The sequence below is a fragment of the Apteryx rowi genome, unplaced genomic scaffold (assembly GCF_003343035.1).
Source record: "Apteryx rowi isolate R43461 unplaced genomic scaffold, aptRow1 scaffold_170, whole genome shotgun sequence".
In the NCBI taxonomy this organism is placed as follows: Eukaryota; Metazoa; Chordata; class Aves; order Apterygiformes; family Apterygidae; genus Apteryx; species Apteryx rowi.
In genome coordinates, this window is record NW_020447975.1 from 173,045 (window position 1) to 190,470 (window position 17,426).

The 17,426-nt window shown below is 58.5% G+C and overlaps 1 protein-coding gene across 1 annotated transcript in view; it reads right to left on the reverse strand.

Moving 5' to 3' along the window:
* The window catches only part of ITGA11 (integrin subunit alpha 11), a 61,948-nt gene extending 48,364 nt beyond the window's left edge, over window positions 1-13,584 (reverse strand). Inside the window, exons 1-2 of the mRNA XM_026060720.1 lie at window positions 13,533-13,584; window positions 5,971-6,082 (exon numbers count right to left, since the gene is read on the reverse strand). Coding sequence (XP_025916505.1) covers window positions 5,971-6,082; window positions 13,533-13,584 — 164 coding nt within the window. The remainder of the gene's footprint in view (window positions 1-5,970; window positions 6,083-13,532) is intronic.
* Window positions 13,585-17,426: the final 3,842 nt, after the last annotated feature.

Sequence of the window (17,426 nt, forward strand, 5' to 3'; positions counted from 1 at the left end):
CCCCCCGATCGTGGACCTTCAAGAACATTTTCCCCCCAAAACTCAAAGTAATTCAAGTCATAGGCAATGCAAAGACCCACGTGCTGTGCGAGGGTCGCGGGGGTCTGCCGAACCGTGCGCGGGCAGGGGAGCGCCCCGATTTGAGGGAYGTGTCCCATGCGCATTCGAGGAGAGGTTCAGCATGTTTGAACACACTTATTTTGCCCAAAAAAAATCCATCTACAAGCCAGACCGGACTCACAATTCACACCTGAACTACCCCAAAACATTGCACAGGCCAAAAATGTGACTTGGGGCAGAGGAGCAGCTCCAGGCCAAGTCATYCCTTCAGGATAACAACGCGATTGCYKCTGCCCTTAAAATAACTCCATCTTCTCTAACCAAAACCTCTGTCCAGCCACTTCAGTCTGAGCACAGACGCCAGGGCAGCTCCAATTTCCCCCCAAGCTTCACGCTGGCACTAGGCACCAGGTATTTCGGGACATTCAGACCTCAGTGCCRGGCGCTGCACGTCCTGCCTGCACTGGGGCAAAGCAGCCCCCGAGTCATTGCTGCTGCACAAAGCTGCGCTGCTCGTTACGGTGCCTTTCGTCACCGTTTTTTCCATTCGCACACTTGGAGCAAGCAGCGATCGCAGCACCAGCTTAATGAAAAAGCGTTGAGAAAAGCACCGAAAGTCACCMACCGATCCGGGAGACGGCGAACAGAGAAAGCGACCCCACGAGTTGACGGGCTTTTAGAGCTGAATGTATATCCCAGCGTTTTTCCCCCTGGAGTTTAATAAGCCGAATTCTTTCCTCCCAGATTTTCCACTATCAGGGCTGCAGTTATAGCCCCCATGTGCAAACTGTCTGGCTCCCTCGGCTAAAGGTTAGAAAAGGGAAAATAGTCACAACTAAGTATGTACCTACAGAATATTACACAAGTTTGTGTACACACACACAAATATGCCTGTATATATATATATATATACACACACACAGAGCTTTGAAATCCTTCTAAAACCATCTATGCTGGCCAGAAGTAGCATTAAAAGACTCAGACTTGAGCACGGGAGCCAAAGTACTCAGATTCCACATTTGGCGCTTGGCAGCTGAGTTCTCGCATGTTGTTATAACGATCGCTCCTATACGAGCCGCGTTTCTGAGATAACCATTTAGCGTCTCGGGGCTCCTTTGCTCCTTTTCGGTGGATTTTGCTGGACGTTTCAGGGCTGATATTCAAGGATGCCTTTCCTGGCTTCTGCCTCACCAGCRAGCTGTGGTTTCGTCTCCTCGTTCCCATTTCTTCTGCCTCTGCCAGCTCCCGAGCCCCTGGAAGGGGCCGAGGCGCTGCAGAATTACTATCATGYGGCAGAGCTGCTCCCCCCCTGCGGCCCTTGGGTTTACACGATAGACGTTTTGCTTGTTCGGTCATTTATCTTTTAACCAGAGTGAGTCATGGTGGCTTTATTTTTTAAATATGTACATATATTTAATAGACATTTTATACCATATAATTGCCTATGTGAATGCATATTGTATTTATGTATGCACATTCACTTATTTTGCATAGGGAACCTTTTTTCATGCAAAGGAAGAGACAGAAGAGAAAGCTACAGCAAAGTCTAGGTTGATGTTGGCAGGAGAGATGCAGGAAGGGCCAAAACGAGCCAGATGTGGCCTCCAAACCCAGCGTCCTGCCTCGGAAAGGAAGCAAAATCCTCCCTCCGCTGCTTCCCGGGGGAAGCAGGCCCTCGCCAACCCCAGCAGCGACGGTGGCAGCCCCAAGGCACGYGGCAGGAGTGGAAAAGCCCCAAAACAGCGTCCCTAACTGAGCTGTGTCACTGCAGCATCTCCATCTCCTGTTGCATGTGTCCCTGAAAGCTTTCCCATGGTCCAAAGTGACATTCCCGCCTACGGACGGCACTGGAGGARCACTCCGGTGCCCGAGCACCTCAGAGCCGTGCTCCTGAAGGTCAGCACACGTGCATGCCRTTTGCATTCAGCTATGCTGCTCCCTTCCAAGGGGAAATTTTTGGCACTTACAGAATCAAGTGAAATATTAAAAAAMCCCCATATTCTCCAAAAGCAAAGGTGGGCAGGAATGCGAAGGCAGAGACGCTTAGCTCCTGTTCCTTATCTGCTTTGGGGGAACTGCAATCTCTAAACAGTTTGCTGGGCTTAGCCCTGACCATCAGATGCCTTTGTGGAAGCCAAGTCTCCTGCAGAGCCCAGGTCAAATACCATCACATTTTTGGGGTTTTGGATCAATTCCTGGTACAAGATATTTCACAGCAGAGATCAGTGCAAAATAAAAAACAAGCGCATGCTGCGGTGTCAGACGGGCAGCTCCAGAGAGCTCAGTCCCCATCACCCCATCTTGCATGTGCAAACTGAGGGTCTGCTCGAAACCAGCCTGACCTGCACGCACCAGCACACAAGTCCTCRTGTCAGTCGTTTGCACACACAGTGGAGTACGGGTGAGTGATGCCGGCACCGGGCTGAGCTGATATTCCCCTGGCAATGAAGCCCGCGCTGCTCGGTGAGGCTCTGCGTGCTTCCTCGGCAATAGCGGCAAGGTGCTCACAGCCTTCTGCTGTGCCTCACTTCGGTGCATGAGGACACTTTGCATTCGGGTTCCCTCGCTAAACCTACCAAATCTGAACTTAGTCTAACAGTGCCTGTCCAAGACTGAGGGTCCTGACATGATCAGCTGAGCAATTAATCCTGAGTTGCTACAGCAATGGGCTCTGGGACTTTGTTGCCAGCTGCGTGTTTGCTCTGTCTGCAGCATCCTACTCAAACCACCTCAGTTCGACTGTGCAACCAGACCATCCCCTGCACAGATGGAGCAGAGATGGACCCTAAGGCATGACAGCACTCCAGCCTGAGCTGAGCCACCCCTGACTGCTCCAGCCCACCTGGCTGCAAGCTCAAAACCATATGGTTCACAGGCCACCACCGCACAGAGGTCCCCAYGGGCTGGGACAGGCGCAAAGCAACGGGGCTGCCCTGGAAATGGTACATTTCCAGGAGTTTGCACCCACACCCGGCTCTGGGCTTGAAGGTTCAAGTGAAATTGTGATATTTCCATCCAACGCTGAAGAAGCTCTCCTGACACCAAGGCAACAGCAACTGTCACTGGGAGCAGACCCTGCCAGCTCTGCCCTTGCCTTGGGCAGGGGAAATAGCAGGAATTTACTTTATACATGCAAATCTGGACCTATTTGACAGCTGTGTTTACTCCTGGCTTTGTTGCCTTTGGCCACAAGCAGTTGTGCTGTCAGGCTGCCCAAAACTCTTTACCCCTCAAAAAAAAAGTATTTTTTGGGGTAAATATCCATGTTCTCAAGCAAAGAAAGGGCAGAGGCTTCTCTTCTGCACTGGGAGCTTCTGGCTACTGGCTATTAAACATGAGCTGCCTGATCAGGGAACCGTTGCRTGACCTGGGTCCGTAGCCAGCAAGGACCAAAAGGATCCCAGGAGATACCTAGTCCGTGTTGCTGCCCAGGCAGCATCAGCTCAGGTGGAGGTTCCCTGATGACATTTGCAGACCTGCCCAGAGACACACAGATGTACCCAGTGAGGACGTCCCCCGGCACCCGGGGTGGCCATGGTGCCTAGAAAACCCCTGGCCAGGAATCGCTCCTGGCACAACGCCTGCGCGTGTGGGCAGCGGTGAATCAGAGGGAGGATCTGCTGACTGCGCCCTTCAGAGCAAACCACCCAAAAACGTCCCCRAAACCCCTAATTGCAAGGCATTTGGCAAGTGTGGTTATTCCTCTCCCCTGTTCAATTTTAAATGCCTGAGTCACAGGGAAGCAGGGTAAGAGCTTGTGTTGATTTAGCAGGTCCTCCGGTGATGYCTCCATTCCCTGAGCCACAAGGGTTTCAGCATTTCACTTATCAAGAAGCAGCAAGCAGAAGCAGCTGGCAGCGCCTGAACTCCTGCACGCATGCCCGCTTGCGTTGGCTTTCTGCAGGCTGCCAGCAGCCTTATGCCATGCRCAAGCTCTTGAGCTGAAGCACTGGAAAAGCTGGTCAGCAGCACATGGACGTGAGGGCTTTGAGCCTCCGACGGGAAACCTGAAGGACCCTCCCCCCCCCATGGGGCTGTCCCCTGCAATTTGGGCACAGCAAGGCCAAAAGCAAGTAGAGAAGCAGGAGAGAGACTCGGATGCCAAAATCCCTGTTCAGGACCTGTCCTGTGATGAGCCAAGGTGGCTGCCCGTGATCCCAGGAGCACTGAGCTCAGCATGGCTGGAGCTGTGCAGGGAAAGGGTGCACTCCTGCCCTCCTTCCCACAAAGCACGGGACCCTGCAGGAGAGCGGAGCATCATCCCACCACTCAACGCTGCAGGAATACCAACTTGCATCCCCGCTGGGCAGCGGGGGGAAACCCTGACCCAAGGAGAGATAACAGCAGCGCATGTTTAATTGCGAATATCCCATCAGGATCATTGCCRAGAGCGCTGGACCCCAAATCACCTCCCTTGCACCAGTCCAGCGCTCTGGGCACTCACAGACGCAGCAGTACCATCGCTGTTATAACAGCCCCCCTACCCGCACYGCTACCAGCGGCTCCATCTGTAATTAACTCAATATATGGTACAATTTGGAAAAAGCATGTAATGCTTGTGGCCTTACAGCACCCGGGGCGCAGAGCCAGCAGCAACGCACAGCGCGGTGCAGCGGGCCTGGGCAGACGGCTCTGACCTGGTATTAAAGAGAAGGGAAATGGGGACTAAGGATGCTCGGGGCAGTGGTGACAAGAGCTGGGGACCCCGAGGTTAAATCCAGCCCTCCCTAGCTGCTGCCCCGAGCACCCACAGCTTGCACCGAGCTCTGGGCTCTGCTCTGCCAGCCTCCCGCTGCGCCTCCCTCCAACACCAGCCAAGCTCACGCGCCTTATTTTGAATTTCAGAAGTATCAGTCTGCAGTAAGTGTCTGCTTGCTGCTTGAAGCCTGGCTGTTGACCCCAGACTGTTAAGCGCTGCAGTTGCAGGGAGTTTCATGTGCTTTTGGGCTGCCCTCATCRCTGGAGTAGCTGGATGGACTCTGGAGCACATTAAGTGTCTCCTCTGAGATCTGCCAAGTGGCCACTTAGCACCGGCTCCTCTCCTTTCCCAGCTGTGGATAGTCCCTGGCTAGGAGCAAAACGTCTGCCGTGAAACCCAAAACCCGAGTGAAATTCATCCAAGTTTCATCTTGCATTGCTAACCAACGCAGGCAGATTTGATCGCTTCTGCAGACCTCAGCTCTTTGGTGGAAACTATATAAAAACGGAATGGCCTTGACCCAAAAATCAAATGGGTTTCCACTGAGTTTTGGAGTCAGAGCAACCTCAGGGAACTGTGAACCTGCTGAAGTGAAATCAAACCCCCGCTCCCAGCACCTGCCCCAGCCCGGCTGCACATGCTGGAAGGCCGGTGCAGGGCAGAGCGACAGGCTGCACCGGGGTTCATCCACCACCGAGGTCCTTGGGGGGAAAAGGCATTTTCCATGGCAGAAATGCCAGAAACACCACAAGCAGCTCTCTCCACCTGCTGCTGGAGGTCACCGTTGGCCCCAGGTCCCACAACACCCTTGCCATCTGGATGCAGAAACCGGCCGAAAAGCCCCCTGCGCCTCCCCAACAGCCCCATTTCACAGACACAAGAACCACAACTGAGGCTCACCCGGCAGAGCCCAGCACCCCAGCACTGCCCCTTCCCCTCCACACACCTACAACAGCAGACATTAAATATACCATTAGACCTCACTTAAAATTCCTCTTTTTGACAGGCAGAAGACTTCTTTTCTCATCTGGTGCAAAATTGCTTTCCATAGCTGGGCTTGGCACCAGCATCACCTGGAGCAGAACTTTGATTTCCTTCAGCATAACCCACCCCAGACCAGCAACAGGAAAGAGCAGAAGGAAATATTTGGCATTTTGGTAGGTTGCTTTAGACCCCCCACCTCTTCCAAGCCTGGCGCAGAGCTCACTTACCATTTCTTCCCTCCAATGTCATGCTGCTGCACTGTGTAGCCAAAATACGCTTCCTTGGAGCCCGCTATGATTTTGGGCCTCTTGGTGTCAATATTGAAGGCATCACTGAACCCTGGGGAGAGAAAAAAAGAGAGATCCCATCAGTCAAAGCACCACATCGGCAGGAGGATGCCATTCCCCAAACACAGAGCATGCCCTGCATGAGACCTGGGGCAAGAGCAAGGCATTTGCACCCCATTGCACTTCCACCCCAGCCCCATCTCACCTGCAGCACCCACAGCTGCTGAGCCACCCCAGGGAGCTGCTGGTTTTAAGCTGGGTCATTTAGGGTTTAGAGGCTGCAGCTGCACAGGCATCGAGGARGATTCCTCCTCCTTCTCCAGCCCACCTGTGGCCTGCAAAGAGGCTGCACCCTTCAGGTGCCGACGTGCTGCCAGGCAGTGCTGTGCCGGCGCCAGCCAGCTCCACCAAAGCAAAAACGCACTTGTGCTTTGTGAAAAGGAAATGCTTTTTTTCCTCTAGACCACTGCAATTGCYGCTGCTGATGGAGGCGGCCGCTGCTGGGCTGCTACCATCGCTCCGGCAGCAAGGGACCCCTCCTTGCGCCGATCCCCGGGGCTGGGGGCACGCGGGACCTGCGCGGCCGCGCCAGGCGCGTGCTGTCCAGCGCCAGGATCTGTGCGAGCGGCGCAGCCCTCGCAAGGGGACGAGGGAAATCCCGGCGCCCCCCGGCTCCGCGTGAACGGCATCCTGCGGTTGTGGCAGTCAAGGAGAACAGTAAATTCGCTGTGCGCTACAGGGTTTGCTTTAGGGACGCACCTCGTCGCCGCATCCTGGAATGCAAAAATGCAAACGGAGGGGAAGAGGCTGCCGCGGGGCGCAGAGATTTCCCGCGGCTCCTTGTGGGCACGGAGATTTCCCGTGGCTCCTTGCGGGTGCGGAGCCGCTGCAGAGGAGCGGCGCAGCACTGCTTCAACCCAGCACAAGCATCTTAATAGCCCCGGATGAACGGGTGCCCTTTCTCTCCCCCCCCCACCCCAGCAGCAGGCGTGGGTATTTCTGGGTATCGCCACCACATAAAGAGACTTTTCTGTAACTTTGAAAGTTATATCTTTTTGCGGCCGTCCGGGCGGTTTGCCGTGTGAATGCACGCACAGACGCGTGCACGCGCCGAACGTGCCGCGGCGGCCCCAGGGCGGCGGGCGAGGAGGGGAGCGTTGCTTGGAGAAGCCGCAGGAGAAACACGAGCCAGGACGAGCCGCTTAGGTCGGCTTTGCTGGGGCCGCTCGCAGCCGTGCCCTGGGAGCAGCCGAGCCGCTGCATCGGACAGGCTGAAGCGGGAGCCCTGGGCTGCAAAATCGTGGCTGGTTTTGCCCAGAGGAGCCCAACGCCCACAGCAACAGCAAGCCCGGCAGGATGCACCTTCAGGGGCAATTTTCTTGCATTGGAGCAAATCTCGGCGGTCTAGCTGGGGGGTAAAGCTGGCCRTTTCTCTCTTTCCTCGCTTTCCCTATCCGAGCTCCTCTCGCTGCAAGGACCTAGACCTAGTGAGATTATTCTCCCAGCCTCCCCGACAGAAAAGCCGCCTGGCTCGGAGACCACCCCGCGGGAAGAGCATCTACCCACGCCGCGGGGTCAGATGCGGATATCGCCCTGGAATATCCCGGTGCACATCCTCATTCAGAGGCCTGCACCCGCCGGCTGAGCATCGCATCCAAACCCTCCGCGCACGCCCGTACGGCACCGCTTCCACGCGCGGGGGTTCTTCTTTACGATGCAATTTTCCCCTCGGGTCTCCTTAAGTGTAGACGCGCATGGTCCAAGTCCTGGGCAAGGGGGGGACGCGCAGGAGACTCTGCTGAGCAAGGGGAAGCAGAGGCGATGGCCGGGATGTCCCAGCTTTTTGCTCGCCGCGCGCGGGCAGAGAGCGGCTGCCGGATGTCTCATGCTGTTACAAATAAGAGTCTGGCACCGTTAGGAACGGCGGCTGGAAGAGGAAAAGAACGCGCCGAGGGATCACGTTTGGTATTTATAGGGGTATAAAACGAGGTTGTCATCAGGAGAAGCTGGGAATGTCGCCTCCCAGGCAAAAAACTCAGGATGGAAAGTTGCTTTTACAGGCAGGAACGTTGGGAAGAGGTGGGATTTTTTGCAGTCGGAGCGACAAAGCTGCAATGCTGGCTTGCTAAACCGAGGAGCTCCGCGTCTCGCCGAGGCGAGCTGAGGTAAGGACCTTTAAAACCCTGCAAAAAGAAATTCTAGAAAGCAGGAAACCAAAAAAAAAGAGATGCAGGGGATCAGATCCAGCATATTYTGTGGTAGACTGACCTTATTTAACATTAAAAAACATATTAAAAACTGCTTCATCTTAACCATTACCCAACGGGGAAATCAAGGCCTCGTTACCAAGACCGGTCATCAAAGGCCATCACAAGGGAAGATGATGAGCGGGGAAAGACCACGGAGCTGGGACACCGCGGGACAGTGACACATCCAGCTGCCACGTGCCACCGTGCCCCTCCGCTGTCTTCCAAGAAAAGCAAAATTAATTCCTATTTGCACGGGAACGAGCCCAAGAACAACGGGCTCCTACCCATGTACACAAGCGGCGGGAGCCTCAAAGCTGCCCAAGGTGTTTTTGGGGGAAATCAAGCGGGCAGGGCCCTGCTCGAGGGTCCGGCTGCAGGGGATGGAAAGGGAAACCCGCAGGCTGCAGCCCGCTCCCAGGCTATTCCCAGCTCCTGTCCCAAACCCATTCAGGAGCATTGTCTTTGATTTTTAATGCATTCTGTAAAATCATCTTTTTTCTTTTTTTTTGATAAACTTTTTTTTTTATAAACAACTTCAGCGTTTTCCATGAGTTCTAACTAAGAGATGCAAAATTGCAAACTTCATCTCTAGGAAAAATTATTTCCAGCACTGACTGCCAAGCTGCAATTTCAGGTAACACCAAGGAAACGACATTGCTTTCAAAGTGTCAGGGAGAACACGAGGAATTTTCTTCTGGTTCTGCATTGCTTGCGCTCAGCAGCGTGTCCCAGGTTTTACACCGAAGCAGCCTTTTCCCGGGAAAGCCCCCCAGAAACACCTTCCCAGCCGCGTGCTCCAGCCGGGTTGTGCAAAGCCCTTGCAAACAGCCCGACTCCCGAACCCGGGCACTGGGCGAAGCGTGGGGTTTTGGTACGGGACAGGAGCTCCTGGATGATGGCACGGGACACCGGGATGCCGGGATGCCAGGGCAGCGGGATGCAGCCCGCCCCGGCTGTCTCGCAAGGGCAAGCAAGGAGCGCGCCGCCCCGGCCTTTCCCTCCGGCACGCTCCGGGACCGGCGCACGGCCGCAGCGCTCTGCCGTTCCTCGCTGCCTTTCGGTGCAGCGCGCGGCCGGGCCGGGAGCAGGCACGGGCGCCCCCGGGGTGCCAAACGCCCGCTCTTCGCAGCAGTCATCTAACTCCGAAACCACAGGCAGCAACGCGTACGGACACGACTGACTTGGAACAGGGACTAGCGAGGGATGGCAGCCCCGAGGTGCGGAGGGGAGCAAGCAGTCACACTACGGCAGAGCTCTGCTGCTGCAGGTATTGCCACGGCCAGCATCGCTTGCGCTGCTCTGCAGGGCTCCGTGCGGCTCCGCACGGCTCCTCATGGCTTTGCACAGCTCTGCATGGCTTTGCACAGCTCTGCATGGCTTTGCACAGCTCTGCATGGCTCCGCACGGCCCTGCATGGCTCTGCGCAGCTCTGCACGGCTTTGCATGGCTCTGCATGGCTCCACATGGCTCTGCACAGCTCCACGCAGCTCTGCACRGCTTTGCATGGCTCCACGCAGCTCCGCCTGGCTCTGCATGGCTCTGCATGGCTTTGTAAGGCTCTGCACGGCTCCACGCAGCTCTGCGTGGCTCTGCATGGCTCTGCGTGGCTCTGCACGGCTCTGCGCACCAAAGACGTCCGATTCCTCAGCCAGGAACACCGCGCCGAGGACCTGCACTGGGACCAGCCCTCTTCTCCTTCTCTTTAAAATTATCTCTGTGCTCATTTTTTATCAGAAATAAAGCCCGTGTGGACACAAAGAGCTGCAGCCAACCGCAGACGAATCCCACACGCCGACTCCGAGGGTGCGGGGCGATCCTGCCGGAATGCGGGGTGATCCCGCCGGAGCGCGGGACCGCGAGGCGCCGGAGCACAGCAGCCCACTGCTCCCGCTCCAGGCAGGCGGCTGCCACCATCCACCTTCGAGGGGCTGCTGCCGTGGCACCGGCGGCTGGAGAAACCGAGCGAGCGGGAAGAAAGCTTAAAACAATGGATGGCAAAGTCCGGGGAATGCGCATACGGGAGGGGAGGCATTTCGGAAAGCAGACAGATGTGGGTGCACTCGAGGCAGAAAGAAAAGTCTGAGAGTATTTAAACTGGATTAAATTAATCAGAGCCTTTTGAAAGGTTGTCAAGGAGATTTAGCAACCCAAAGAACCGAGTCCCATTTTCTTGTCAGGAGTGACATCACTGTCATAAATAAGTGACCAAAACCCACATGTTTTGCTTGCGATCCCGCCAAGGCAGGAAGCCTCAAATATCTCCTTTCGGAACTGGAGCTTTTGCCGGGCCCAAACTTTTGATTCTTGTCAGGTCAAATATTGAAAAGAAAAAAAGCACATTTGGGAAACAATACTGGGAATAAAAGCTACCTTTCCTGCCAAAACACTAAAAATAAGTTCTCCGTGCAAGAGCCCAGGCAGCCAGACCTGCCGGAGGGGGATGCTCTCGGGCCCAGACGCCTGCTCCCTCCGCCGGGGCCTCCCGCTGCCCTCCCCTTGCCCAGGTGAAGGGATTTGCCGAAATGCAGCGCTGGAAATGGGCGCTTTCCTGGGGGCTCCATCCCCTCCGCCTGCGGACGCTTTGGGAAAGCAGCTCGCGGGAGCAAAGCCTGCTGGGTGGCAGCGCGATGCGTGCGGTAACCTGCCCGAGCCGGTGCTAAAGTTCCTGCGAAGGACGGGTCCCCCCTCGCCCCCCTCTCAGACCGCCCTTTGCCGAGTCCGTCGGGGCGCGGGTTGCAAAGGGACCCGCGGGAAAGCTGGCGCAACGCGGCACGGTGCAGCCGCGCTYGGCACGGGGCTGCTTTCGCTGCAAGGGTCTTGCGTCCCGAGCTTGTCCTGGCGATGGGCTTCGGCGCGTGATCGTTGCCTCCGGCCCTTTGCAATTTAAGGAGAACCGAGCTGGACAGCGGAGCCGGTGGGAGAATTTCTTTTTTATTTTTTTTATGGCTGGGGGAAAAATACTATTTTGCAAAACCGAGCTGTTTTGCCGGCCACGGGCACTTCCGTAGCTCAGGACAGAATTTCTCCAGAGAGGAAGAGCTCGGGGGCCTCCAGGCGCAGGCTGACGGCGGCGTATAAAGCACAGGGGAACTCGAATCCAGACCGCGCAGCCCGGCGTGACCTGGCCATGGCTGTGCCAGCCCCATTTCCCRCTGGAAGCTGGAGCAAAACATCACGCATGTGCAACGGGAGCAGCGCGCGGGGCCGTGCCCCCCTCGCTCGCGGTGCGCTGCTTCTCGCGGGAGCCCGGGAGCCCGGCAGAGCAGAGCAGGCGGAAAGCCCACATCTGTCAAAAACCTGGAGTGGCCCCGGGGTCAAACGGCACGATCCGGCGCTTTAAAATTTGCGGTGCTGTTTTCTCTCCCGTTTCCTCTCTAACGGCTCCAGCCCACGTGCGGGAGGCAGCGCGTGCGGGTGCGGAAGCTGGCGCTGTCGCGGCTCCTGCRCCCGCCGTCGCGGCCCCGCGGTGCCGGCGCTGCAGCTTGCACCTCGCGCTGCTCCGGTCGCTGCATTCGGGTGCGCACGGCGGGGGCCTGCGCCACAAAGTCCCTGCCGCCACGGGGGCTTTGGTGGCATCGGAGGCTCCTCTGGACCCCATCTGTGATGCACATTTGGTTTTTTTTTTTCTTTTGGAGGACTGAAATATTTGGCTTATCTAGAAATCCTTTGAGCTTCGTAGAGGGTATTTGGGCAAAAGCTAGCAGGCCCCGAGAGGGAGCAGGTCAGACCAGACGTCCCTGTGCTTCTCTCTAGCTCTAACTTCTGTCCACCCCCCTTTGCACAATGAAATGCTGAAAACCCCAAATTCCTCCCCGGGTTGCGGTGGCAAAGCCTGYGCTTGTCATCAGGCGTTAGGAAACACACTGCTTTCTGCTCGCTGATACAGCTGCGGGGAGGAAAGCAGGGAATACCGAAGCTGAATGCAAAATCAGTCATCGCAAGCCCGTGCTCTGCAACATTCCTGGTTACCCACAAAATCTTCAACAAGCCACCGCAGAGCGTTAGCTACAGAAGTACCTTGTGCTTCCATAATCCCGGCTTTCTGTCCCCAAAAAGCCAGGGAGAAGCTGCTTTGCCACTTTTGGAACGCGGGGCGGCACAAAACAGCACCAAGGAATGAAATAACGGCGGCGGGAAGCGACGGCGGCAGCTCTCGCTGCTGCTCGGCCGGGCGCGTCCTGGCCCCGCTCTCCGGCCTCGGGGCTGCAGCCACCCCAAATCCGGTGCCAGAGCCCCTTCCCCGCTGCCGAAGCCCTGGGCRTCCTGGCCGTGCCCGACGGAGCCGGCAGCGCCGTTCGGCGGCTCGGTGACCCGTTGGAGGGGGACGAGCCAGCTCCCCCCTCTGCAAAAACAAACTGACGGAGCAAAACGGCCGCGCGGTTCAAAGCACCCAAAGCGGCGGAATCGCGGCGTTTCCTGCCGGGATCCCCTGGATCCCCGCACCACAGGTCGCGTCCCGCCTGCCATCGCCACCCGCCCGGGCGGCTGCTCCGGACCTTCATCCTAACGAGCCGCCCCTTAACGAGCCGGCGGCCGGCACGGAGCCGCGCTCCGGGAATCTCCCCGGGGAGGGATTTCCCTCCGAGCAGGCACCGCGCTGCTGTCCGCACGGAGGCGGAGACGCGGATTTGCCACGTCCCCCCCCCGAAAGGCAGCCTGCAAGAGCCGCGATCCCCCCCCACCCTGCGCGGCCGCTCCTGAAGGGCACCCGGCCGCCCGCGTAAGCGCCGTTCGGGGAGGCTCGGTCCCGCGCTCGCCCCCGCGCTCGCCCCCGCGCCGCCCCGCCGCGAGGCACCGACACATGTTCCCCATTAAGCAGCGGCAGGCAGCTCCGCGGCCGCTCGCCCCGCTTCATGCAGCGCCGGCGCGGTTAGAGGAGTTCCGAGCTCTGCGACTCGAACCCTTTTCCACGGGGATGCGTGGAAACGCGCGCGGCGGCGGCGGCAGCGTCCCCCGGCTCCGGGTGCATGCGTGGCCGGCGGGACAAGGGCTTCGCTCGCTTTACCTCGCCGCTTGCCCAGCCCGGGCTGCGTGCGGAGAGACGTCGGATAAAAGCAAAGCACGAGCGGCCGCTGCTGGGGACCCTCTTTCCGCTCCGGCCGAGCTTCRACCCGCGGGCGAGCGGCCAGGGAGGAGCAGCCAGCCGCCCCCGCCGGCGCCCCGGCACCCCTCGGGCTCCCGCTCGGCTCCCCGGAGCCGTGGCGGCGGGACCCCCCCCCGGCACGGCACGGCGTGGCACGGCGCGGCGCTCACCTGGCAGCAGGCAGAGCGCCCAGGCGACGGCGAGCCCGCGGCGGGGGTCCATGGGCCCCGAGCATCCGCCGGAGGCACCGAGCCAGACCGGTAGCCTCGCTCGGATAACAGCCCTCTCGCTGCTCCCCAGCCCTTCCCGGCTCCCTGACAGCAGCCGGCGGTGGGGACAGAGTGGGAGGGACGAGCGGAGCTTGGAGGAGGTGCAGCACGAGGGGACGGGAGGCAGGACAGGCTCGGCCCCGGCACCCTTTCGGGAAAAGCCCCGCGGGATGGCTAACGGCAACRGAGCCGGAGGAAAAGGCCAGCAAGCGGGTTTTCCCCCCCCCCGCTGCCGGGGATTCCCCGGATGGGTTTCGGCGATTCCCGTGGCCCCTCTGCTCCTCTGGCAGCTGTCCGCTGGGATTTTGAGGCCCGTGACCTTGGAGCCGCGTTAGCCAGCTGGGAATGTCCGCGGGGCGGCGAGGTCCCCTGCGTCCCCGTCCTCCGCGGGAGCCGCCGGCGAGGCAGGTTCCCGTGGGAACTCGGCGTTTTCGGGCCGGGTGCACCCGGGCCTCCGGCGGGTTTACAGCGCCTGCGAACCTCGCTTGCGCTCATGTTAGAGGAGTCAGCCAGGGCCTCTCCCGCTGGGGAGGTAGGACCTGCTGCTGCCTGCAAGCCCCCCTTTTTCCAAAGGAAAAGATAAATACATCCCCTGGTTTATTTATGGACGGTAGACGCGACCCTAGAGGCGCTTTCCTGGCCCCTTTTCCCACCCTGCCAGGCCTTGCTTGCAAGGGCACCCTGGAGCATCTCACGTGCTCCCTGCGTCCATCAAGCCCTGGGAGACCCAAATCGCAGCCAGGAGGTGAAGCAAAACCCCAGGGAACTGGTGGCTGAAGGAGCTGCCGCAGGGCCGGTTGCCACCCGGAAAAGCAGAAGAGCAAGGGAAGGTCCCGAATGGGTTTTTCTCCCTCTTCCCTGCCAGCCACCAGCGAAGATGCCTTGAAACGGGTCCAAAGGCTGGAGTCTGTCTCCTGAGCGCCCGTCGGCTGCAGAGGGAAGATAAGCTCCGCTCAAGACGCGCTCTTGGATGCCGCAGAGCGCTGGGGAGATCCAGTTGCTTTTCATTCCCCCCCTCCCTTCCCTCCTGAAAATATATGTTTGGGGACTCCAGGCGGGAGAGGACACGTCTGGGACGGAGATCAAAGGAGCGGCGGGATGCAAACCGTCGCGGAGATGCGGGTGCTCTGCAGCTCGCTTGTGCAGCACCCTTCCACCAGCGGAGCGCTGGGCAACAAAACTGGACACACTCAGTTCTTAACTGTGTTGTCCAGCTCTTACTGCCATACCTAATGCTGGAACAAAAATCAGAATTTCAGGGGACAGCGACAGCCAAAGGGAACAAACTTCTTTATTCTTTTGGCGAAAGTTAAATTTTTTTTTTTTTAGGAAATAGAAGGAAATATTAAAAAACTCAGACAACAAGTACATATGAAATTTAAAACACAGCGTAACCAAAGCATAGGGGGAACAGTCTGCAAAAGCTGGCTGCTTTCAGCAGAAGTCACCAGCTACCGGCTCCTGTCCCTGTTAGGAGCCAGAGACCAGGCGTGCCAGCTCCGGGGATGCTCTGCATGCCGAGGGAAGGGCTGTTGTTCCCGCATGGCGAACTCACGCATCCAGCCCATGTAAAAATGCCCCAAATTGTGGCATTGCCACCCTCTGTAGGGCTGGAGCCTCTGCGGCCGGCGGCCGTCCCGCACCCACAGCCTGCGCAGCTCCAGCTCCCCGGCTTCCGCCTGCAGAGCAGCGGAAAAGCCCGCGTTTGCCGGGCAAATCCCTTCATTCGCATCCACTTTATCTGGGAGCAAAGTCTCCTTATGGGAAACCTGCATCCTGACTTGGGAAGTGCCAGGCCTGGAGGGCGACGTGCGAAGGATGGAGAAGAGCCTCCGAGGCCATGCCRGGCTCTGCAGGCGCCCGCTGTGTGCCGAGGGCAGCTCCGGACGCGGCCGGGTGAGCGCTGGCCGCCGCGTCCCGCCTGAGCGAGGTGGGAAACCACCCGCCGGGAATGAAACACGTCTGTTCAGCGGAAAGCAAAACCCAGCTCTTCACGAAGAGAGGTGACACGAGGCCTTTTCCACCCGAAAGCTGCACCTCGGCTGGCACGCGGCCTTTGCAGGCACCTCGTTTTCCCCTGCAGCCAGAGGACTCGCCACCAGGGAGCTACCGGCATCAGTTACGTTTCCTGTGCAGAAATCCGAAGGGATAATCCCGAGGTTCTGCTCTGGGTTTTACGATTTACAGCTATTAGACGTGTTGCTGGAGACCACGCGACCAAGCCCCCGYGGAGCTGCGGCACCCACAGAGGGTCCGACCTGCTTTTCCCCCATTAGAGAGGCCGGTTTGACATCTGAGGACCTTGCCCAGACCTCGGTTTCGCCCCCAGAAGGGGTGCGGGATCAGAGACCCTGCTGCCGCCTTCGACTTCGAGCGGCGACRGCTAGTTCCTGCAACCAGAGAAGAGATGTGTGCGGGTTTTCCTCCCTGAAGGCGTCCTGCTCCGCTCCTGGCGATTGCCCGCCAGCGGCTCGCGAATCTCCCGGGTTCTGCCCCCAAAACTGCCCCAATTCGGACGGCGGGGCACCGGGCGCTCGCATCTCCCGCCCGGCCGAGCCAAGCGGCGCCGGCGCCCACGTGGCCGCGCTGCCGTGAGGACTCCGCGGCGGAGCTGCTGGGGCTCGCCGCCGGCCGTCCTCGTGTCACGGAGCTCCTGCACAAGAAATGCCACGAGTTCAAAGGAGAAGAGCTGCGCTCTGCTAATACTGATGTAATTCTTCCGAAATGTAAACAGCTGTYGCCGGAAATGATAGAGGGGAAAAGAAAAAGAAAGAAATAACAGTATTTCACCCCCTTCCAAAAAGCTGTTTAGGGAAAGCCGGGCTGCTCTGGGAACGTCTCRTGGTATTCTTGCAGAAAATTAAGAAGCCGGGCTCTTTAATATCTAAAAAACCTACACAAGATGATTTTCGTGTATTCATCATCTGATACTAATCCTGTGAAAGGATCGAGCAGGGCTCAGTAAAAAATTGCCTTCCCGCTGCATTTTTGGAGCCTGCTCCTGTGCGCGTGCTGCTTGACGGGGGCCAGGCAGCGCTTTCCAAGAGCTCTGCTGGCAGCGGAGCCGAGCGGAGCCGAGYGGAGCCGAGCGCCGGGCCRGGGCCGGCCGGGCACGCGCTCCCGCCGGAGCAGCCCCCGAGAGCCAAAGCGAGGCAGTTAAACCCACACAGCCGACTGCTTTTTAATAAAACGGCAGCTTTTTTCTTTTTAACGCCCCAGCTGCCGATTGCGAAGCGTTCGCAAAAGCAGCAGGAGCAGCCGGAGGGGTCTGGAGCCGCCGGCACGCCGGGGGGGGGCACGGACTGGCCGGCAGCGCCGCGTCCTCGCGCCCGCGGGGAGGACGCGGAATAAACGTCTCCAAGAGAGACCGGCAAGGCTGGAAACAACAAGCCATCCCCACGCGGAGCTCAGATGTCTGGAAGGGCCCTAGGAAAAGATTTGCTGTGAGCTTCGCCTGGCTCCYGAGGAGCCGGTGCAGGGATGGTTCTCCTTACTTTGGGGCTGGGGGGGGGGCTGGAAGAGCTGGGAGGATGAGGAGGGCGGCGATAGGACTTTTAAGGAAGTTTGCACTGTTTTCCCTGCCCCCGGTGCTCATGCCTCAAACGTCAGAGGCTCGTGGCTGAGAAACCTCTCGTTTTCTTGGCACGTGTGACACCTTCGCAGCCAAGCGCTGCGGTGCAAACGGGGCCGCCCGCACCCTGCGGCCGGCACGTGCTCCGCGGCCGGGGGCCCCGCGGGGCGCAGACCGCACAGCCCCGGYGGGCAAAGCCAGACGGTCGCGGGGGCTTCAGCGTC